Raw genomic sequence first — 24128 nt, 5'->3', positions numbered from 1 at the left:
TAATTGGGTTTACAAATGTCCCCCAATTAAACACCCAACTGTAAAAAAGTATATGAAAGTTCTTAATGAAAAGTAGGTGAAATCACTTTTATGGTGAATGTTATAAATAGATGCAGTAGAAAAAACTAGGTTAATCTGAACTAAGGGACCTACTGAAATGGTTCAAGGGCTGTATTAAAATCATGCTGGGGGGGGGGGGGGAAGATGTAGGACTGGAGAAGATTGGTGCACCAGATATTAGGCCTAATTGGTGCACAAAATAAAGAGGACATGCTGTTTCACCCACTTCTCTCTTGGTGGATCACTGAAGAAAGAGACTTTGGGGGAAAATGGAAGAGCACACAGAGGCTACTGGAATGAGCTTCGCTACCCTGGTGGCCACACCCTGCCCTTTTCTAGATTCTTTGTCCTAATACTGAGTGATGACTTGACCAGATCAGGCCAGAGAGAGGGATCCAGATGCCATCATTATACCTACCAGCTCCAGCTGAATCATAAATGCCACCTGACATGAAACAGGATTAGATTTTAACACCAGCAGGAATGGCTCCAACTTATCTGAATTAACTAATTCTCTTTTTTCTTTGAAGGACTGTTATTGCCCTCTTTAATATCATCTAAAGAGAGACTGCCAAATATATCTTTTTTTCTTTTTTAAAACTCTCTCCAGCCAAAGGGAAGGAGTCAATGGATGTTGTTCAAAACAAAAGCTACATTTAATACTTCACATTTTAAATGCTTTAATTGTTTTTCTTCTTTATGGATAGCACATTTAACCAGTGTTCTTTGGGTCCTTAAGGAGGGTGTCAGGGGAAAGGAATGTGGAGAGTGAAGCGGTCAGGACAAGAAATAGGGTGCTCCGGACAGAAATGTGGGAGGTGCAGGAGTCAGGGCAGGAGGAAGGATGTGAGGAGAGCTCAGGGTAGGGGATTGAAGTAGGGAGGCCCAGGGCTGGGAGTGTGGCCACCAAGCTGCCTGACAGCTGGATCCTCACACCTGTCCCCCTGCGGCCTTCCCAGCCCTGCCCCTGTGCATCCCCTGGCCCTGCCTTTTGACACCCTGGGCTATTTAATCACAACTTCCTTGGGGCCCTGGTTCCACCACCGGCAGTTCAGTGAGTGGCTTCCAGTTGCTAGCTGTGTGCCACTCCTGGCACATCCCTGTGGCCCAGAGGAGGTGTGTGCATCAGGTACATTTAAGATCAAGTTTTGAGACCATGTTTCAATGGATTTCCTTCTTTGCACCTACAGAATTGCAGCCTCAAAAAAAAAAAAAAAAAAAAAAGACAAAATTTGCTTGTGATTTACAGGTGCTAAAATGGAAGGCTGACTTTTAAAAATCTGGCCTTCTATATTAAATATTCTCCCCTAAAGCGTCTGCTTGAAAGGGCATGTAGAGTGTGCAGCAGGAGGAGCATTGTAAATGTGACCCATACTGTGCATTCTTGGAACCTGACATTTTATAAATAGTCATGAAACATGCCTACCAGTGCCTAGTTTAAAGCAAGAAATTCTCATTTGTGAGCAGGAAATGTTCTCTCATTGCTAGTTAAATTGACACTTGTAATAATATGATGGCTAGGTCATCTGGGATGCCTGTTAAAAATCATGAGCCACTACTACTTGGCTATAGGACCAGATCCATTAACTTGGAGTCAGTAGCATACTCATAATTTCTATACATACCCTAGACACCAAGTAGAGAGAGAATACTAACCTGAATTTGTGTGGGTTACCTAAATAGTAGAAGTACAATTTGCTGTTAAGGCAATGGTAGACAGGATTTGTGGGTTCTGTTCTCAATGTGGACAAACTTGCATGAGTTTGTACAAGTCACTTACCTCTGGCTGTTGTGTATCATCTGTAAATCATGATAAAAATTGGCCTTATGGACTTAATGCTTTAAGGTTCTTCTGATGAAAGGTGCTGTTTAAGTGGGGGTTTACAGAGTTTGTCCTTTGTGTTGTCTTAGAAATTACATCCTGTTGGCCACAGAATGTCTTCCTTCCAGCTAGGTTTTTTCACAATTTTTGGATTTTTATTTTGTTTAGCTGCTCATGTCTCTCACCTGGAGAATGTTTCTGAGGAAGAAATGAATAGGCTACTGGGGATAGTGTTGGATGTGGAATATCTCTTTGCCTGTATCCACAAAGAAGAAGATGCAGATACAAAGCAAGTTTACTTCTCCCTGTTCAAGGTAAGAAGACTTTTCTCAAAAGGTAACCTCATACAATTGTTTTTCTGCAACCTTAGATTCACATGTAGCATCTTGTCATATTTTTCATTCTTTTGTACTTACATTAATTTCATTGTCCTAATGGACCATTTTATTTGTATTGACTTGGACAATTTGTAGGGTAAGAGTTCCTATTTCCTACCTAGTAATAAGATTGTAAATTTTGGACTAGATTTTGCTGCTTTTACATTGCATGGTACTTCACTTTTGACATCTTTCCAGTGATTTCAGAATCTGGTCCAATGTCAGCACTCATTTTGATATGTATTTTCTTTCCAACCATCCCTGGCATTTTCCTTAATTATAGGTCAGGAGATGAGCCAGATGACAATGTAGTATACTTTAGCTGTATACATGTCCTCAAAACAGCTTTTCTCAGTGCATTTTAGAGAGCGAGGAAATTAACTCAAGTTAGCTGCAACTTAGTTTATTGCATGTATTAACAAATATTTGAATAATAACAATTAATATGTTGTATTAGACAGTTTTCACTGTCTGCCAGAAGTTTATATAAAGATGTTAACCATTTAAAAATAAAATTGTTTTTGATAGCTTTTGAGGAAATGCATCTTACAGATGGGGAAACCTGTGGTAGAGGGGTCTTTGGAAAGCCCCCCATTCGAGAAGCCCAGTATTGAACAGGTAAATCAGAACATGCTGATTTCCGTGAACAATGACCCTGCTGTCGTCCGTATGTGTGGATTTCGGCAGTGTGTGAATATTAACTCTCTATATCATTTGGACAAACGTAAATCTGAGGTTTGCATGAAGATGATTTCCTCTCCATCTTCTGGGAAGGGCATTGTGGTTCAATTATTGAATTATTTTTTACAATTCAGCTTGCATTTAATGTAATATAGAATGGTTTCCCTCAGTTTAAATCATAGAGGCTGGTTCTTCAAGTATTATGAGGCTGGAGCATCCATGGTGAAAATTTAGCACCCACTTGCCACAAGCCCATCAGCTGTTTGGCTGGCCCTGCCGATCAGCTGTTTGACAACAGGCAGGAGGCACTTGGGGATTGGGTTGGAGCAGGGATGGGAAGAGATGGAGTGAGGTTCAGGCCTTGAGGGAAGGGACAAAATGTTGGCAGAGCATTTGGTTGGAGCACCCACTCAGAAAAACTATGTGCAGTGCTTGTAATTTAAATAGTAAACTTTTTAAAAGTACCTTTTTCATTATATCAGCTCTAATTGTTGTTCTTTATTTTGGTGCACTTGACAAGGCCACATTTAAAGTTAAGGAATCTAGCCCTGGGATGAAATATTGTTGCTGTTGAGTTCAGTGGCAATTTTGCCATTGGCTTCAGTGGGGCCAGCATATCATCTCAGGACTACAAAGCAGAAACAACGGAGAGAAAACCACTAATATACCACAGTAGTTCATGCCTCTATGAATATATACATGTAGTTAACAAACACAGAAGGTGAGATTTTGATTTAGCAAAATACATAATCATTTGCTTATCTTTAAACACACAAGAAGTTCTGCTAACTTCAGTGAGACTGCTCACATGCTTAAATATTGTGCTGAGTCAGGCCTGGATATCTTTCAAGCAATCTGAGGATTAATGGAAACTATATTATTTTATCAAATAGCCTATTTTAAACTTGCACACTGATTAAATGTTTCTTTGAGATTAACTTATCATAACTCCATACAATAACATTCTTCATTGCTTTAGTCTCTTTGCTGACACTAATGCAGAACTGAAATGGACAGAAAGATGTCTTTTCAATCATAAGGAATAGAAACTTTTGTTCTTAAGTGAAAACTTAAGGTTTGCAGAAATAGGAAGGTGTTGGTATGACTCACCATGGAACCACAACTATGTGGCACACATATAGTATGGGGGGATACAACCCAGGGACATTGTTTCTGAAATGTACACTTACACATTGGTGTATATAATATTTGCATGCTAATGCCACAAGATGGTGACAAAGCACAAATATTTAATCAGCTTTGAATTCCTTCCAGCAAAAAACAGTGCTACACATACATGTTACTATTATTTTACATTTATATTGTGATAACTCCTAGAGACCTGAGCCATGGCAAGGCTCCATTTTGCTAGGTGCTGTACAAATATATTGTTAATGACAGCCTTTGCCATGGAGAATTTAGAATCTAAAGAACAAGCCATAACATGTCAGTGAAGTAAGACAAACTATAAGTGGGCTGAAAGTGGACAACTCAGTGACAAACAGACTGTGTGAAAACATTCTGCTAAGACTGCAAGAAGTTATAGCTAGTCAGTAACAGTAATCACAATTGGTCATTTGCCTAGTCTTTCTTAGATAATAACAGCCTAACTAGTTTTTACATACTTTTCTCAGTCCTGTTCCTAAATCTTAGAGCAGTTCATTTCTAACAAGAAAATGTCAGTTTACAAAGATACCAACATAGTCATCAGCAAAAACCGCACATTGTGTGTCCAAGAAAAATCACATGACCTTTTCCCAGTAAAAGTTCTATATCATGTGAAGTGAGAGAATATCATGGTTTATACCCTTTATTATAGGCCAGTCACTGTAGGGAAATGGAAAAGTCATTCTTGATCGAGTGCATTTGATTCTGTTTAGCAGAACCAATAATATATTTGGCAGAAAACAATATTTTAAACCACTCACTGTGTGTTTTCTCTGTATTGTAATACAAGTTTAACCAAACAAAATGCTAGTAGTGTTCACATGAAAAGAGGTTATGCTTAAATTGTTAAATAAACATCACTTTCACCTTTGGATTTCAGGGAGTGAATAATTTTGTACAATACAAATTTAGTCATCTACCATCAAAGGAAAGGCAAACAATAGTTGAACTAGCTAAAATGTTTTTAAACCGCATCAACTACTGGCATTTGGAGACACCTTTGCAGCGAAGATTGAGATCCCCTAATGATGACTTTGCTGGCTATAAAGTGAACTATACAAGGTAACTATGCTTTGCTTTAGTTTTCCCTTTTCAGAATATAGGCACTTATTCTGTAGCTACAGATACACCATCAAAAATTCTCACAACCATTGTCTTTATCTGTGGATTTGCTGGCTTCAATGAAGTTCCATAGTGTCATAAGAGGCCCATGCTATCAGTCCTATTCACAGACTTGGCGCTGTATTTAATAATTACTCTTAAACTGATTGGATGCTTGGTGGAATGTCAGGCTTCATTTCATGCGTGATAAATTTATGAAGCTTGTTATTTAAAATAAAAAATATCAGGGAGGTAACTGTGGTATCTTAGGGTACATCTACACAGCAACATTATTTCTCAATAACTAGCGTTATTTTGAAATAACTCAGTGCTGTGTAAATACTCCCCATTTCAAAATAAGCTATTTTGAAATAAGTATGCAGTTGGGTGCTTCTACACAGCAGGGCATATTTTGAAATTGGGAGTGTCTACACAGCACTTATTTCGAGATAGAGCACTCTTCCTCCAACTTCTCTTACTCCTCGTACAATGAGGGTTACAGGAGTCGGAGTAAGAAGTCTTCCAGCTTGACAGTATTTTGACATTATTTCGAAATAACTGCCTGCTATGTAAATGTGGACTAAGTTATTTTGGAATAGTGCTAGTTATTGCAAAATAATGATGCTGTGTACATTTACTCTAACAGAGTTATTTTGGCATAAGCTTTCATGAGAAAAGACTCATTTGTCAGACTATTGGAGTGCATTAATATAAACTTTAAAGATTTGAGAGACAACTGGTTGCCTGGCCTTATTAGAGTCCTTAACCACTTTTATAAGAATTCTAAGGAATGATTTATTAATTGGAAAAAACCTAACATTTTAATTTTTAAAATATTTTTCTTAAAGTAGTATGGTACTTCTTAGATTAACATAACAAGTGCTAGTTTGTCTTCTATAATAACAAATGGTCCAAGGAAGGGGTTAAAAATGATGGCAGTTCAAGATCCTCAGAGCTCTCCTTCTTTATTACTTTTACAGAACTTTAATTCCATCAGCAGTATAGAAGAGGAAAGGCAAAAAGTTTTCAGATAAAAAATGAATACTCTTTGCAAATAAGAATAATTGATACCAGAATAGATTCCTGTAGCATCACCATATCAGTAATCCTTATTCCCCCATCTGTTAGTGATAGCAACCACATATTAGTGTGTAAATGAGAGAATATGATATTACATTAGGCTTAAATCTTGATTATAAAATTAACTCTGACTCCACTGTGTATAGTCAACTATATTATTGCTTAGCCCCTGCAGTGCCATGATCCAGCCTCAGGAGAGATGTCCGCTAATAGAATATAACAATGTTTAACGGGTTAACCTATTCAACGGAGTGGGAGGGGTACTCCAGCCAGACTGCTCTGGAGTGCCACCCCCCCGCTGCAGGCAGGGGCTGCTTGGGCTGGCTGGAGCACCCTGCGCTTGGCGGGCCCAGTGGGATTGGAGCAGCCCCTTGCTTGTGGTGGGCAGGGCTGCTCTAGCCTCCACTGGTTAACTGTAACCAGTAAGCATCACCTGGTAAGGGGTTACCCAATTTTCAGAAAAAATGGCAGACTTTTGCTACATGTGCAGGGGACTTAAAATGGATTTGTATAGTCATTTGTCTTTCTTTGTTGCTAGTGGAATTGTCACCTCAGGGTATTCACAGATTGAGGTGGTTATTTGGCTTTTTTATTTTGCTGCAGGTGGCTGTGTTACTGCAATGTTCCCCAGTTCTGTGATAGTCTACCTCGGTACGAAACCACACAGGTTTTTGGGAGAACTCTGCTACGCTCTGTCTTTACTGTTATGAGACGGCAACTCCTGGAGCAGGCTAGACAGGAAAAAGACAAGCTTCCTCAAGAGAAACGAACACTAATCCTCACCCATTTTCCAAAGTAAGGAATAACTGCATATCTTCCTTTAAGATTGTTAACCAGAAATATGTAATTTTGTCCTGAGATGCAAAAATGCTTGTGAGAACAAGTAACTGGCTATGTCTGCAACAGAAAGACTATTTCAATGTTCAGTGACAAATAGATGTTACACCAGCTAGCTCTCTATCATCACTTACACTACATGTAGTAATTTAATACATGCATACTTTCTAATTATATTTAATATAGTGACTGCATCTCTTTTGAGATGGAGCTATACCATCTAATAGAACTACAAGGGACCTTGAGAGGTCATCGAGTCCAGTCCCCTGCCCTCACAGCAGGACCAAGTACCATCCCTTGATGGAGTTATGTTTATTTAGTAGGGCTGTTTCTGTTGCCAGAGGAGTTGTTCTCTCCTTATATTGGAATTTGAGTGGACACTGTTTTTGTTTCCTTATCCTTAAATGACCTAAATAAGTTAGGGCAAGTGTACACTGCTATGCTATGTCCTTGGTTAGTAAGGGCCAGATGGTGATACCACTTACATTGAATATTACCTTTCATTACACTGAAGTCAGTGGAGTTGCTTGTGGAGTTAAGATATTTCTCAGGAAGGGAAAAGCAATCTCAATCTGATCCCTAAAGTAAAATGGTAGCATACTAAATAGGGAGCTGATCTCCAGATCAAGAAGGTGCCATGTTTTCATAGTTATGGTTCTAACCCAAACTCTACTAGGCTGGGTGGAAATTTTAATTTGAAAAGCACTTTTATCCCTGTAATTTCTTCATTTTTTCTAAGAAAATCTTATACAAAAGATGTGTGAGAAGTATGAATGGAATAGGAAGCCTTTTACAGCCTCTCCCCAACTTACGAACCGGTTACGGACCAAGCAATTGGTCGTAACTCGGTTTGTTCGTAAGTCGGACCCCATAGAGTTACATACGACTGCGCTGTTTGTAAGTGCGGATTGCGTTTGTAACTTGGGGTCCGCCATTTATGACAGCTTCGGTCATAATGAGAACAGTCGTAAGTCGACCGCAACTCGAGGATCGGCTGTATACAATTTACATCCACTCCGAATTATTTTTCCACTCTCTCCCTCTTCTATTTAGACTTCATTCTTTCTACAAGCTACAGTTTAGAATACTGAGCTAATTCTTATTTTCAAAGCAAAGTTCTCAGCAGTCAAACTGTGTGTGGTCACTTGTACTTGGTTCAGGAATGTCTCTGCATGAGGTGGGTAAGCTGGTATGCCTCAAAAATGACCTTTGAGGAACTTGTGAGGTGACTTATAACATCAGTGTGATATGGCCCTGCTCAGCTGACTCAAGCTTGCAGGGATTAGGCTCTGAGCTCCAAGACCTTGTGAGGAGGTGGGTCTCTGAGCTTTGGGCTCCAATCCACACCCCAACGTCTATATTCTACTGCTATTTTTAGCTCTGCAGCCTAAGCCCCAAGAGCAGGAGTTTGCTGACTTGGGTCCTGAGATTTTTATTGCAGTGTAGACATAACTACAATTACTGTTTCCTTAAGCAAGATAATATTTAAAATAAAATGTGGGAGGGTTAATTCAGAAGTATTTTCTAAGGTACGCGTTTAAAATCCTTTTGATACAATGACATGATGTAAGTATACCCATGCTATCAGAACTGTCTCTAGGGGGGTATGGGATCTGGGGCAACCCCTCCACTGCAGGCCCCAACTGGCCCCTTTGTTCCACTCCAACCCCGCCCCTGCCCCACTCCTTCCTCCCAGCTCCACCCATGCCATGCTCCTTCCTCCCCCTGCTCTGCTCCTTGCCTGCTCCCCCATGTGAAGCAAGCCAGGGGATTACTGGGGCCTTGGCACAGGGCAGCAGTAGTGCCCTCCCTCACACTCACCATGGCGACGATAGCTAGAGTGGGCCAACAGTCTGCTCCGTTCCACCCTGCCACCCCCATCTGGCCCACTGTACTTGGCTTTTTTGCAGTAGCAGGAAGCATAGTGCCTGAGCACAGGGAGGGGACTCACACCATGCCCCCAGGTAATACCCTGGGTCCTGTCCATATGGATAGGACAGCTCTGTTATATCTGGGCATCTAGGAAATGAGAGAAGTACAAGTGTGTCAGGCATGTACATAAAATGTTTCTGACATCTGTAAACAGTCTGAGCTAGATTTTAATATTTGTTATATACTCACTGCCAGTATGATTGAAAATGGTGGTGGGGGTGTGTGTCTTAACCGCTTACAACTTTATGTAGCCATATATAGTGGATAACCGTTGACTCCCCATGTGCTGTATATGCGTATAAATATACTATGTATCAAATATAATCCTGGGACTCACTCCTGCAAACCCTTATAGAGTTGTCCTTATTTATAGATTTATATTTTTATTTTTTCATTGTTTGTTTTTTAAGGCCAGAAGCACCCATAAAGTCATCTACCCTGTTCTCCTGTATATCACAGTCCATTAAATTTCTTCCAGTTATCCTTAAAATTGAGCCCCATCACTTGTGATTAGGGTTGCCAAGTGTCTAGTATTGAACTGGACAGTGCAGTATCTGTGCTTTCTGTTCAGGAAACAAATTTAGAAAATATAAATGTCTGGTATTTTCTAAATAAAATATAATGTAGATTGTGATGTAGTATCAAGTGTGTCTGGTATTTTTGTTGAAATCATCTGGCAGCCCTATTTGTGATTGATCAAAGCACATTGCCCAAAAAGGCATTGAGTCTGGATTTGAAGACATCAAGAGATGGAGAATCCATCACAGCTCTTGGGGCTTTGTTCCAATGGTTATTAACCCACAGAGTTAAAAATATGTGCCTAATATCTAATGGGAATTTGTCTGGCTTCAATGGCCCACCATTGTTTGTCATGCTCTTTCCCTCATAGGTTATAGAGTCCTATGTACCTGCTATTTAAACCCAGTCCAGGAATTTAAAAACATCATGATCAAGTCACTTTTCTATCTTCTTCTCTGGAATCCTGGGTTCTGTTTCTGGCTCTGAATTGTCTTGCTGTGTGGTCTTGGGCCAGTTACTTCCCCTCTCTGAGTCACTGTTTCCTCCCTATTCCCGTTTGTTTCTCTTCTCAATTTAGCTTATGAACTCTTGGGGAACAAGGACTGTCTCTTACTGTGTGCATGTGTAGCACTTGGTGCTGTAGGGCATGATATCACTTGGAGCCTAGATGATAATGTAATATAAATAAGAATTAGAAATTATAATTATTAATAAAGTTTGTTATTAATACTGAAAAAAGAAGGAACATATTAAGGATTAAAACTGGATCAGGGTCTTCGGAGGGATGGTTAGCCTTTCATACTCAGTGTTTTCATAGCACCTATTCTTCTGGAACTTGAAAAGCACTTTGCAAAGGTACTTAGTCTTGTTATCCACCTATTTAAGTGTGGAAATTTAGTCACTGATAAGGGAAAGCAAAGCTGGGAACTGATCCTAGGTCATATGATCCAACAAAGAATGGCCCTGATGATCAGTGAGATATCATTTGGGAACTGAGTGGTTGTCTGTGTCCACTGCCTAGTATCTGGGATTGTGTACATGTGCGTATCTGTCTGATGTCTATCTCTGTGGGGAAGGTGGTTTTCCAGCATTACACATCTTTTAACAGTCCAGCTGCATTTACTCCCAAAGTCCTTCTGAAATCTTGTACTTGCTGTGGTTACAGGGGACACGGGAGATAAGAGTAGTTGAAATTGAAGAAGGAAAGATATGTGTTAACAATTGCATCTTCCACCTGTTTTCTTAGGCTATGTCTACACTAGGAAACGATTTCAAAATTACTAAATTTGATGTGAGAACTCCCAATTTAACAGATTTGAGCTAGCGGGTCCTCACTTTGGGGAAACATCTAAATTAGTTCAAGGCAGGCTCCATTAATGTGGACGTGCTACCTCGGAATTAGAACCTCAGGCAGCACTCTGGGAACCTTCAGGGGGCCTCCCGGAGGCCAATAAGTTTGAATTATTGGCACCAAAGCATCCACACTACCTGAAAATTACTGTTTCACAATGAGTGTTACTCCTTATGAAAAGCAGGACTACAGAGTTCAAATTCCATGGCCCTTTATTTTGAAGTATCAGGCTTGGTAGTGTGGATGTACTGCTTATAAATTCGGTCTTGTGGAGAGTTATTTCAGAATAAGGTCCTATTGTAGACCAGGACTTAGTGCCCTTGGCAGTGCTTTACATAGTCTGTGTCATTGAATCCCCTGGAAAGTCAGCTTACCTGTCATTTTGTGAGGTGTCTCATCCCAGGATATGGCAGAGAAAAACATTTTCATACAGCAGAGGAGATGGTAAAACCATAAAATGTAGCAAGGGGCAGCACCTGCAACTATTTTAAATCCTCTTTTGAAACTGCCTAGCTTACTGATTTGACCTTTAAAGCCTCACTGAGGGGAATTCACCTTTAAGTTCCAAGTCAGTTCAGATGATTTCTTACTCAAATGATCACATTTTATTTTAACTGGACAATCACATTAGTGAGGACTGCTGTGGAGAGTAAAAATGTGTGGTGTCAAGCATCTGGCCTTTAAAAACCCTTCTCTGTGCCATAGCTTATGTCTGCCCTGCAGGGGACATTGTTGTTCCCAGCTTGGGCCAACAGATGCGCACGCACGCACGCACGCGCGCGCACATACATATACATCAAGTTAGCACACTAAAAGTTGCAATGTGGCCATGGATGCATGGGGCACAACTCAAGTTTGCCACTCCTCGGCGCTACTGGACCAACCTAGCAGCACCCCAGCTGCTCTGCCCCAGGCGTCCTGATTCAGCCGCTGCTGAAACTGACCAGCAGCGGCTGAATCCAGGACGGCTGGGGCAGAGCAGCTGGGGTGCTGCCGGGTTGGTCCAGTAGTGCCCAGAGCGGCGCTGCAGGACCAATCGGCAGCGCCCCAGCTGCTCTGCTCCAGGGTCCAAAACAAAAGCCTGGTCTGCCGGGGGTGGGGGGGCACACTAGCCGCGCCCCCCCCCCCCCCAGCAGACCAGGGACATGGGGAGCAGAGCCGCAGCGGCAGCGGGGTACCGCGCCTCTGAGGCTTTGCTCTGGCAAAGTCTCAGAGGCGCGGGACCCCTCCCCCCCGCGGTCGTGGCTTCAGTCCCGGTGCCTGTGGTCTGCTGGGGACGGTCCCCAGCAGACCACAGGCACCGGGACTGAAGCGGCAGCAGCGGCGGTTCCCCGCGCTTCTGAGGCTTTGCTCTGGCAAAGCCTCAGAAGCGCGGGAACCCGCCCGGTGCCCCTGGTCTGCTGGAGACGGTCTCAGCTTACGAACGGTCTCAGCTTACGGTCTCAGCTTACGGTCTCAGCTGCTGGAGACGGAGCAGCTTACGAACGGGGCTTTCTCGCCCCGGAGCTCGCAGGTAGCAATCCGCTACCTCGACCACCGGGGCGAGAAAGCCCCATTCGTAAGTGCAGATCCGACATAAGTCGGATCCGCGTAAGTCGGGGACTGCCTGTATTCTTGTGAGACATTCCATAAAAGAGTTAATTTTTTTTTCTAAACATACATGGCTCATTTAAAAAATGTCATACAAGCACGAAGTATAGTTACACACTTAAATAAATGGAATAGTTCCATAAGATCAATGTAAATGACTAGTGCTGCTGGAATTTTTGTATATGAACATGAAAGTAAAAATGCAAATTCATCAGCTCAAAACTTTAGATTTTCCAAAAATAATAGGAAAAAATGTCTTGCAGTTGCATAAGATCAACCAACACATGCTTGTGTGTCTCCTATTAATACTCTCATTTTTGTTATGTAAATGTGATATGTGATCAAAAAAAGTGTATAAGATCAACCAACACATGCTTGTGTGTCTCCTATTAATGCTCTCATTTTTGTTATGTAAATGTGGTATGTGATCAAAAAAAGTGTTAGTAGAGGAAACATTTACATCTAATTAAAGTACATAACCTTGAGTTTTACAAGTTCAATTTGGGTATATTATTAATTGTAAAAAACTGTCAGCACTGTTCAGTTGCACAATCACCAGCTTCTCCAGTTTCTTCTTTTTTTATTCAAAAGGTGTGGTTTAAAGATTTTAAATAATGATTCTTCCTTTGGGTCATAGTAATTCTATGTGTTGCCTCTACATTTCTGCTTCTAGGTTTCTTTCCATGCTAGAGGAAGAGGTGTATAGTCAGAATTCTCCTATTTGGGATCAGGATTTCATGGTGTCCTCTTCTCAAACTGGCCAGCTAGGAATCCAAACAGGTAATCTGCATTTAGGACAGGATATGGGAGGGACTGTGTAAAGAACACAATACATCTGCAAAAGCTTCCACAGAGAGAAAAAGGTGAAATTGTAAGCAGGTAGTACTGGAAATGCAGAATTATATGGCAGTGCCTGCAGAAACAGTAGCTTGAATATTAGTCTGTGTGCACAGAGAGCAGTCTGCCTGGTTCCTCATGGAATGACGAAATACTCTTCTCCACAAAAGGCATATAACTTGTGTCTTACCTCAGAACATTTAATATCTTCTTTCTATAATATGTTCTCTAGAGCTCCCTCAAGGATTGCCTGTGTCCAATGATACATACTCTCCCATATCAACTGTTCATCATCTCAGTTCAGATGAATGCTTTTTCTGTTCAGGGCTCCCCAGAACTCTGTTCATGGCTGTATCATGGAAGCAGCACTTAGAAATTTCCAGGAGAATCTGGAAAGATGCATCTCCTAGTAGAATATTTAAAATCCATTCATACTGCTCATACATACATACATCTACTAAACTACTGAAGTCAGGATTAGGGATATTGAAGCATCTGATCTAGCTTTTCCTGACTGCCAGCTTGGGAAGCATTGTGTCTCTCTGATAATTGGGCTCTTACTACATGTTAGAGACCTCCATCTGTTGGGACAGGCATGTAACTTTGTGAATAATTCCTACTTTCTAACTAGTATCTGATCAAATATGGGCATTGAGGAGCTGGGGTAGAAGATATATAATATTGAAAAATAGATCTATATAAAAAAGTAAATACTTAAAGGGCTAAGTGAAGTTATACTGATATCCCCTGTACCTGCCTAATCCAAACTCTTTGTTTATGAACGGTATATGAGAGAGGCTCAATATATCACTAAATGTATCTTGCTAATCCAGGCCATCTCATCAAGTAATCTTCAATACTCTTCAGATTTTGATCTGTACTCCTCTGGTGTCAAAATAGCCAGGTTCTTTTCATGCAGATGTTTCAGAAAACAATTGAAAGGGGGCCTGTTGCTTTTGAGGACATAACAGTAGGAATTTCCAAAGAAAGAGATGTGTCCTATTTCCAAGTAACCGCCTTGTCATAAAATGATTAGCGGCACTAAACAAATCTAAGCAGGTGGAATTAAACATATTTTACAAGTGGTGGAAAAGTGTGGGTTTTTTGGGTTTAATAAATAATTGCATAGCTTAACGTGGTGTTACTTTCTTTGGAGTTAGTTTTGGTAGCATATTCATAGAATCATATTGATGTAGAGTTGGCAAAAATCATCAAGTCCAGCCCCCTGCCCTGAGGCCGGATCAAGTAGTATAAGTGTAATATGTTACAGTGAAATCTTACACCTTTTCCTAGAAGACCCTCTTCAGCTAGCTGCAACTCGTTTCTTGATGTGGCAGAATGCCAACTAGCTAGATAAGTATGTTGCAGAAACCCATTTTTCCTGGCTTTTGCACAACATTGCAGAGAAATAAAGCCTGATAGTGGCAATAGAATAAAATTAGTCCTGTAATACAATGGAAAGTGTTAGAACTGATTTTTTTAGCTGGATGCTTTTAGAAGATATAGTTAATAAACGCCCACCTGCACATCAAGGAATTTGGCTTGCTGTGCAATATCAAATTTTAAAATACAATAAAAGATATCAGAATAAAAAGCCCTTCTAAAATGTGCACAAATCACATTATTTACTCTACTTTTTGATTGACAGTACATTAGGTACTCACTACCAGTGTAACTCTTTGAAGCTTGTTTGTTTTTTAAAGTTAGTATTGGGGTGAATTCTCATGCCTTGAACCTTCTTTCTCTTTTATATTGTTACAGTTATCAGTCCTCCCTCTGTGGCAAGGTCTGTTTCATACAGTGCAAGTCCTTCAACTCTAGAACAACCCAACAGTGGAAATATGAGTCCTGCTTGCAAAGTTTCTTCTTGCCATGACCCAACTCTAGGTAACTTGAAAGGAAGTTGATCTTCTGTTCAGGCTAATTATCAGAAATATGGTTTTATGTTGTGTCAAACTTATAGTTTTCTTTGTTTTTAGTAGTTGTGGCATAGCTGAAATCCACTGATCTTGTTTCTTGGGGCAAAGGAGAAAACAAGTCATCTTTAAAGAACTGATTCTTTTCTAATGTAGACAAATTACAGCATAGCATTCACCACATGTTGAACTCTGGATCACATATCCACTGTAATGGAAAGCAAAATGATGCCCAGTTCAGTTATTTACTGGACCATGGTTTTGCTTACAGATCTGATTTAAAACTATCTTATTAAGCCAGAAAAAAAAATCATAGGTGATCCCAAAAATCTTTTTTTGAAAAAGAGACCGTTTTAGGCTCACATGCTTAGTAGGAATCAAAGGGACAGCCACACTTAGCCGTTTATGAATTTGCGGGTTTTTTTTTTGTAATTTAAAGTTATATTACCAGCTTCCATTCCACTGTCATGCTCCAGTATGTATCAGCATAAACTATTTGGTTACTGCACATATACCCTCTGCTCTCCTCCTGCACTCATATCCCCTCCCAGATCTTGCACCCCAACTCTCTGCCCCAGGTCATAATTCTCACCCTCACCCCACAGTTCCCTGCCCATGGTTACAACCCAAACTTCTGCAGCCTCATCCCCTGCCCCAGATCACAACCCCCTCCTCTCCAAGGTCACAACCCAAAACCCCGTTACCCCTCCAGTACCCCAGTCCCCTACCTCAAGCTACATTCCCCTCCCAGACCCCACATCCTGTCTATACCCTAGTTCATTGCTGAAAGCTCCCTTCTGCACTCAACCTCCATCCCAGACCCCATACCTCATCCATTGATATCATGGAAGAGTGCGGCCCTTGACCACTTTCCAATTTCTTGGAGTGGCCCCCCCCCACATCAAAAATTATTGCCCATCTCTGTTCTAAGACATCACAGCATGTAAGACATAACTGATAGGGTTGTTAGATAGCGATTAATTGAATAGTCATTTAACCACACAAAATATTATTGGTTACATGACTATTCAGTAGTCTTCAGAAGTGGGGCTGGCAGCCAGTGTGTTCCTGGCCCCACTCCCGGGGAGCCCCCTGCCACCTCACACTGCTTCCTCTGTATCAGAGGCAGCAGAATAGGGCAGCAGGTGGGAGCCAGTTTAAAAATGAGTTCCCTGTGCAGACCAGCTCCTGCCTGCCATCCCACTGCTTCTGATACAGAGGCAGCAGCACAGAGTGGCGGCAGCCCTTGTCCACGGGGAGGCCAACCTTCCCATGGACAGAGGCTGAACTGCCATCCCATGGAGCAGCCTCTATTTGCAGCGAGTCTGGGCCTGTTGCGGACAGAGTCTGCTCTTCCTCTGATAGAGGCAGAATTGTGGAAGAGACAGTCAGCATCATGGATCTGGTGTTTGTGTGGAACCAGCTTAAAGGCTGGCTTCCCAAGGCACCAACTGCCCCCTCCTTGCTGCTTCTGATACAGAGGCAGCAAGCAGGGAGAGTGCATGTATTTCATAAGCCTAGGCTTATCAATTAGTCTCATCAGTTAATTGTGGACTTGATTACACTTTGACATCCCTAATAACTACCTTCACTTTTCAGGAAGTTTTGGATAAAATTACTCGAGTTAATTTTTTAAAGGGAAGTAGTTTTAATAAGTTCGTCTAATATTTTGAAGAAAATGGTAAAAATACATACTACAGTATTGGCTTCTGAGTAGGGGCAACTTTTTCGAACTTTTCTGTGATTGTACGAATTCACATCATTCACATTATTAGGTCTTTTTGTTCTCCCCAAATGCTCATAACAGTATTAGCGAAAGTCTGTGAGGTTGATATGATTGCAAGATTATAATAGTACAAATCTTTGAAGAGGACATTGTTTTGAAGGGGAAAAAAGGTTTTAATGTGAATTTATGGCAATTAAGTGGTGCAAGAAAATGCAAATATATGTTTGTCTTTAAGCCAGTGCTGACATTCCAACATAAAAGCAATGTTGCATTGATGATGCTTACATATGATAATTTGATGTAAACAAACATACCAGTGACATTTCTTTCAATTTCTAGATTAAAAAAAAATAAAATTACATAGAAGGCCTAAAATCTAGCACTAATGTTAGAATGCAAACCTACTAAACCAAGAACATGGTCTGAGTTGGTGATTCATAACCTACTCTCACTGTGCTTAAATACACACAGCATTTTGCCAATCACAACAGAAGATTAAAGCACAAAGGCAAACAAACAATTATTAAATTAATAGTTTGGGGGTATATGCTCTAGGATTTTCATAGAAAAGCAGTTAATACTTCAAATCATAATATGTTTTAAATGCCAGCATTGCAAATTCACCATGGGGTCTGAAAACTAAGCTCTTTTCTTCCTGTCTGTTACATAACAGCTGGAATTTAGCTGCCAGATTTGTGGATGGTACACGAGTCAGAACAGAATTCAGTTCTGTCTTCCACAGCTACATTGTCTCTTTAGTGCAGTCTAGAGTGAAAATTTGTTTTGGTTGGTAAAAACATGCAGTGCAGAGCTATGTTGAGTTAGAGAAAGTGCCATTTTTAGTCACTCCTCATGCCATAGCTACACTTTAAATAGCGATGGAAAGATATTGTATCATTATGGGGCAGGTTTGTGGAGAAAGAGAATTGTTTTCAATTCAATGTGTGGCAGATTAATGCTTATTTGTAAAAGTGACTTCCTAAAGTGAGTAGTATTCAGAGCTGTAACTAGGCATTGTAGTGCCTGAGGTGAGCAAGCAGTGATGCATGATGGGGCATGCAGGGTCATGCTCCTGCCTCCCTCCACTCCCTGATTTCTGCCATCCATTTAGCATAAAGTTTTTTAAACCGTGTGGCATGCCCAGTTTGTAAACCATTGGCTCCTGCCAGGAATCAGTGGACTGGATGCTGGTGAAAGATGCCTGGCCTGTTTGCTCAGGCCCCGGGCTTTCTGTGGTGTGGCTGCCGAGGTGTTGGTTAGCTGCCCAGCAGTTTGCTCTGCCCTACTCTCTGGTTGCCAACAGTGGAGCTAGAAGCACCAGTAGTACTTTTAGTGTGTCCCCTTCATGCTGAACAAGGAATAGTCGGAGACTTAAACTGTGACTGTACCTTATCAGTACATTGCTATGCTGTTTCTGTGTTTATAGGACTTTCTTTCATCCTAAACTTTTCAGCTTTTAATAAAGGAATGCTTCTTTTCTTATTATTTCCCCTCCCCAAGTTTTTTGTCTTTTTTTTTAAATTAGGTGGCTCCTGATAACATGAGATTCCTGCATTAGTTCAGTGGTAGCTCAATTGCAACTTAAGCCAATAGTGTAGTTTCTTAGCAAGGCTTGTAGTCACTTCCTAGGGCTCTGAGTAATGGATTCATGCTTAGTACAGACTTATTCACAAAAAGATTGATCACACATCAGCAAGGGCCCCATATATGGGTAGCGGAGGGGGAGGGGCAGTATCACATCCTCCTGAATTTGAACCTGTGGATTTCATATTTGAGGTCTTCTTAAAACCCATGTCCTGACTCCAGAGGCAGTTCTTAATTGCAACAGAGTTTGAGCTGCTTGCAGCTTTGCCTTTGGGGAAGGGGGTTTGTTATAAAAAGAGGGAGGCAAGGTGATTAAGAATAACAAAAGGATGAGCATTCAAGCAATTGAAGGATAGTTAGATCATCATGAAAACATTGCCGGGTAGTTCACCTAAAAGATAGGAGGGGAGGGGGAAGGGGGAGGAATGAGTGTTGTGCTGTAGGAATCTGCATTTGGACCACTGCTGTTAAACTTCTCATAAATGTTCTTGACAAAGAGGTAAACAGCGACTAATCCAAAGATGACAATAAAGAGTTACAAAGGGATCTCACAAAAATGGGTGATTGGGCAACAAAATACCATATTGCTTCTATATAAAGTCATTGTTTGCCCACATCTTGAATACTGTATGCAGATCTGGTCACCCTATGTACAAAAAAGATATACTATATTTAGAAAGGGTATAGAAAGGACAACAGAAAAGGGCAACCCTTATAGGGGTAAGGAACAGCTTCCATATGAGATTAGATTAACAAGGACTTTTCATCTTGGAAAAGAAATGACAGAAGGGAGGGGGTTATGTTAGAGGTCTAGAAAATCATGAAATGATGAATGATTTGAGAAAATAGAATAAGGAAATGTTATTCATTTCTTCACTAAAATAACACAAAAAGTGGACCCAATTACATTTATAGTCAACAGATTTAAAACAAACAAAATAGGTGACAGGGGATGGATGGTTATGATTGCCTCTTCAGTTGAATCCTTCTGAAGCACCTGGCATTGGCCACTGTTAGAGGAGAGGATACAGGGCTAGAAGGACCATTGGACTGACCCAGTCTGGCCATTCTGATGTTCTTATATAGAGCTGAAATGTATCTGCCCCCTGCTGTAATCTGTAACCCACTAGATCCCACTTATCTTCCAGAGTTGAGATAGAGCCCAGGAGTCCTGACGGGGTCTCTGTCTCACTCCACAGAGTTAGTAACAAAGTAAGACTATACATTAAGATGTTAAGGCTTACTAGTGTCCCTTAAGTGACTTGCCACAAGATGTCAGACTATGCTAGTGTTACAGCTGAGTGGGTCTAGAATTTATTTAATTTTCTTTTTTTTAATATAGGAATTAGATGCAGTGCTTCTGTCAGCTAACTGCTAAGTTGTCTGCCAAAAAAGTAGAGTTTTTTAGTGCCACAGAGATGATATGTGTGTCAGGGGAGGGCGGATGGGGTTGTGCCCCCATTTGGTGTTTGGCTTGTATGGAACACGCTCAGTAACACTGCTGAAGCCTCTGTCCTCAGTCTGCCTTCCTCATGCTCTCACTCTCTTCCCCGCCCCGTCTTCACGGCATGCACAGGTCCCCCCCCCCCGATCTGAAATAGCACCCCTTAACATCAGTGTCATGAATTGTAAAACTGACTGCTTGCATTGCTGAAAAAACACTTCAAATCTTAGTTCATTTATAGAAATCAATTACTTCAGGAAAGTGATTAACTTCCAGCTTGTATTTGATCTGATCCACTACACAGCATTCATTAGGTGAATTTCTTGCTGCTTTTGTCTTATAAATGGAATATGTTCTGTGCCTGTTTGGCCTTTTAATTATCCTTCCTTTTTATTCTGATTTGATTGTGTAGGAGAAAAGAGAAAGAACACTGAACCTTATTCTCAGGAAGATTCAAAAAAGCCCAGAATTGTAGGAGATATTCCTATTGAATTGATCAATGAAGTGATGTCTACAATTACAGATCCAGCTGCAATGCTAGGGCCAGAGGTAAGAAATGTAGACCTGGAAATAAAGGGTTCACTTTTGGAACTATTACAACACAAATGGGATAATATAAACTATTAGAATTTAAGAATCCATTAAAGTTATCATGTTTTGTTTCCCTTGACTTAAAATGAAGAAAGTATTTGGTCTGTTTCTCATACAAAGTACATTGTTTAACAGAACAATAATCAAAAATCTTTTGTTATATAATACTAGTAGATTTACCCAGCATTGCTTGGGTCCTTGACTCAATTTTAGTTTTTCTTCATTTAAATCATTGCTCTGGGTGAGGCTGAGGATGAGAGGTTCAGTATGTAGCCTTCCCTGGGGAGAGAGAGGACTAACCCAGCCCTTTCTCACTGCAGCAATGTGGGGCCAGGTGTCTCTCGATGGCTGCAGCAGCTCCAATGGGCAGAGCTGAGGGAGGGGTTCATGTCCCCTGGCTGGGGCAGGTTTACGTTCATTTCATGCTATGCCCTCCAGCCAGATTAAGGAATGGAGCAAACTGTGCACTTTCCCTTGCTCACTGACAAAGGCGAGTAGCCAGCAATGGTCCTGTACCAATGTGTGTGTGGGAGGGGAGGGAAAGGGGGAGAGCACAGGATTCCCTGGCCTCCCTTAAAGGGTGCCTGAGGGCTGGGGGGACTTGGGGCTGGGGCAGTGCTGGACAGAAGAGGGTGCCCCTGCCAGCTACTTTCACCTACCTGGTAATTTTTTCTCTTTTCTGTATGGTTTTATGCACCACCGTATGTAGGGGAGGAAGGAAGCTTCAGAGCCTACCCACAACCAAACCCTGGCCTTGCTTTCATTTATGATAAGAGGAAGCTGTATACCAGATTTGGTGGTCCTAGCTCTGTTCAGGAGGAGTTCTTGAACAAACGGACAGACACAGACAGACAGACTTGCTCATTCACCAATTCTCTCAAATATACAATGGATTTATCACTTACAAAGACACTTTCATAGCAGCACTAGCAAAGAAATGCTTCATTAACTTAGATTGCTCACAGCTTGTTTTATAAGGTACTTTTACTACAGGGCAGATCTATAATATTTAATTGTTAATTACAGATGTTTTGTATTTTCTCTTGTTACTTTAAGACATGAGTGAATTTGGTACAAATCTTGTAGCAGAATATTAAATCCAGATTTGAGAATTCTGGCAATCACAGCAGGGACAATTTTTCTTTAGTGAATATATATATAGATGTACTGAGGTTCAAAAATGAAACAGCTTCCTTGCTTTTTCTCCTATAGCTCTTTTCTTAACTGAGGAGCGACATGGGAGACTGAATTGTATTCTCCTCATTTTCTACACGAGCATACATTTTTGGTTTGAATTTCTGGCTCTTCTCTTCACTTCCCTCCTGATTATATTTTTTGCCAATCTTTCACATTTGCCAAGTCTCAGCCAGAGGCTGCAGAAAATTTGGAGTGTTAACAAGATTCTTACCCATTAATTAGATTACGCAATTTGGGTAGGCTCATTTTAAATGTTGGGACAATCAGGATGCCCAGCAGCAGTGGTGACTGGATGGCCAGCAGCTAAACTTACTTTTGTAAAACAAACAATGCACAGAGGTGTGGTCAAGTGCAAAATAAATGTTAACTGTGGGAATCCTTTTAACTGGTAACAGTCCTGTGTCTGTAGTGTGTTCCAAGGAGAACTAGCTATGCAAATAAGTTACGCATTTTCCCGGACAGCAATTAGCAATGTTTTAATATCCAACAACTATCTATTTTCTTTTAATCGCGTTGTAAAGAATAGGTGATTGGGAGTACCTCAGCTTGCTTAATAAATAAGCTTTCATTACCTATTCATTTAATTCACCATAATAAACCTAAAAATTTTAAAATAAAATACAGCCACAATTTTAATAGGACCCACAAAAATATTTTTCCAGTATTGTTAGAGAAGCAGTTAACAGATACTGTTTTCAGACTTGTGTGGTCTTCCACAATAGTTGCCAATATAAAAGCAAAAATGTTTTTGCCCGGTAAGTTGCTATATAAGTAGAAGTTGTTAAACAAATTGGCTATATTAATTTCTACTCCATTCAGAAATAGATGCACAGTTGCCAAATATTAGATGCAAAATTAGAAAGAAATTAAATTATATTTGCAAATTCTTAAGATAATTGTGTAATCATGGAAAGTAAAAATAAAATCAAAACTCAGGCTTGTTTGGCAGAGTCGCTTTTTATTTAATACACACAGATAGCTCTGTTTGTAAACGAAAGATTGGAAGGCTTAGAACCTTTTATTGGTTGTCCTATTGATAGATGGGAAATTAAGACAATATCTCCTCAAACTTGCTCTAATGTATTTTTGTTCCCCTTTTGCATGACACAGACTAACCTTCTGTCAGCACATTCAGCTCGGGATGAAGCAGCAAGATTAGAGGAGCGCCGGGGAGTGATTGAATTTCATGTAGTTGGAAATTCTCTGAACCAGAAACCAAACAAAAAGATTATGATGTGGCTGGTTGGCTTACAGAATGTATTCTCCCATCAGCTACCCAGAATGCCAAAGGAGTACATTACACGGCTGGTCTTTGATCCGTAAGTATCTTCTTTCTGATGTTTGAGAATCTGCACACTCTGTAGTGTTCAGCAGATAAACAAGAAAGGATAAATGTAAGGACAGAAAGGACAGAAAGCATGTCTGTTTTATGCTTGCTTTACTATTTTCAGAGAGAAATTAATCCTGGAAAACATATCAGGTTGCTACTTTCCAAATATACTAAATACAAATATCATCAGAAGTTGTAAGAAATCTGGACATAATCTTTATCATTGCTGTCATGAAAGTTAAAGATTAATAGCACTGGTTATTGGCTAAGGCAGGAAATGGATGCAGTGTAAATTTTCACAGACCTTGAATTTTGCCATAAACAGTTATGAAGGGTTTACTGAGGGCAGTGTCCTTTTAACTGCTAGCACATTGTGTAAGTGCTGCTGAAATTGATATTTCTTCTGATTTTTGCATGTTTTTGGGAATAGGTGCTTAGAAATACCTATTGAATGCCTGAATTAAGCTGTGCATATAACATATTTAAGCTATGCAGAATGCACAGAGGGAATCAAGCATTTGGTAGTAAAGGATGAATGTCCTGAAGCTCAGTTAATCTCTAATTTAGCTAAGGTAAAGTTTTGATAAGAAATGGAATGTAACTGTAATTTATAATGGCAAAGACAAGAAAACTTTTATGATGCATTTTACAGTCGATGCAGAATACGTTAGTTAAATCAGCAACTGTTCTATAGATACAAGCAATTGGTTTAAACCAAGACATTCATAATTGTTTTTGGAAAGCAAAGAATAAAAAGGGAAAGCGGTACCTGTGCAGTGCCAATGTACTAAGGCTGTTGTTGTTTTATGCATTCAGAAAACACAAGACCCTTGCATTAATAAAAGATGGTCGTGTGATTGGTGGTATCTGTTTCCGGATGTTCCCATCTCAAGGATTTACAGAGATTGTTTTCTGTGCTGTGACTTCTAATGAACAAGTCAAGGTAAAGACAGTATTAGAAGTTGATTTATTGTATAGTTGATTGT

At 40.5% G+C, this 24128-nt stretch overlaps 1 protein-coding gene across 7 annotated transcripts in view; it reads left to right on the top strand.

Annotated features, from left to right (window-relative positions):
- KAT2B (lysine acetyltransferase 2B) overlaps positions 1–24128 on the top strand; it is a 71361-nt gene that overhangs the window by 25067 nt on the left and 22166 nt on the right. For all 7 annotated transcript variants that reach the window (XM_075922072.2, XM_075922074.2, XM_075922076.2 and 4 more), the window contains 9 exons: positions 2051–2196; positions 2788–2877; positions 4988–5169; positions 6892–7083; positions 13191–13297; positions 15116–15241; positions 20437–20573; positions 22923–23131; positions 23959–24085. In XM_075922072.2, the coding sequence (XP_075778187.2) occupies positions 2051–2196; positions 2788–2877; positions 4988–5169; positions 6892–7083; positions 13191–13297; positions 15116–15241; positions 20437–20573; positions 22923–23131; positions 23959–24085 (1316 nt within the window). The remainder of the gene's footprint in view (positions 1–2050; positions 2197–2787; positions 2878–4987; positions 5170–6891; positions 7084–13190; positions 13298–15115; positions 15242–20436; positions 20574–22922; positions 23132–23958; positions 24086–24128) is intronic.

This window comes from Pelodiscus sinensis, chromosome 2, assembly GCF_052426305.1.
Source record: "Pelodiscus sinensis isolate ZL-2025 chromosome 2, ASM5242630v1, whole genome shotgun sequence".
Taxonomy (NCBI): domain Eukaryota; kingdom Metazoa; phylum Chordata; order Testudines; family Trionychidae; genus Pelodiscus; species Pelodiscus sinensis.
The sequence above is the reverse complement of the archived record's forward strand: the minus strand, read 5'-3'. Positions and strand labels throughout refer to the sequence as shown.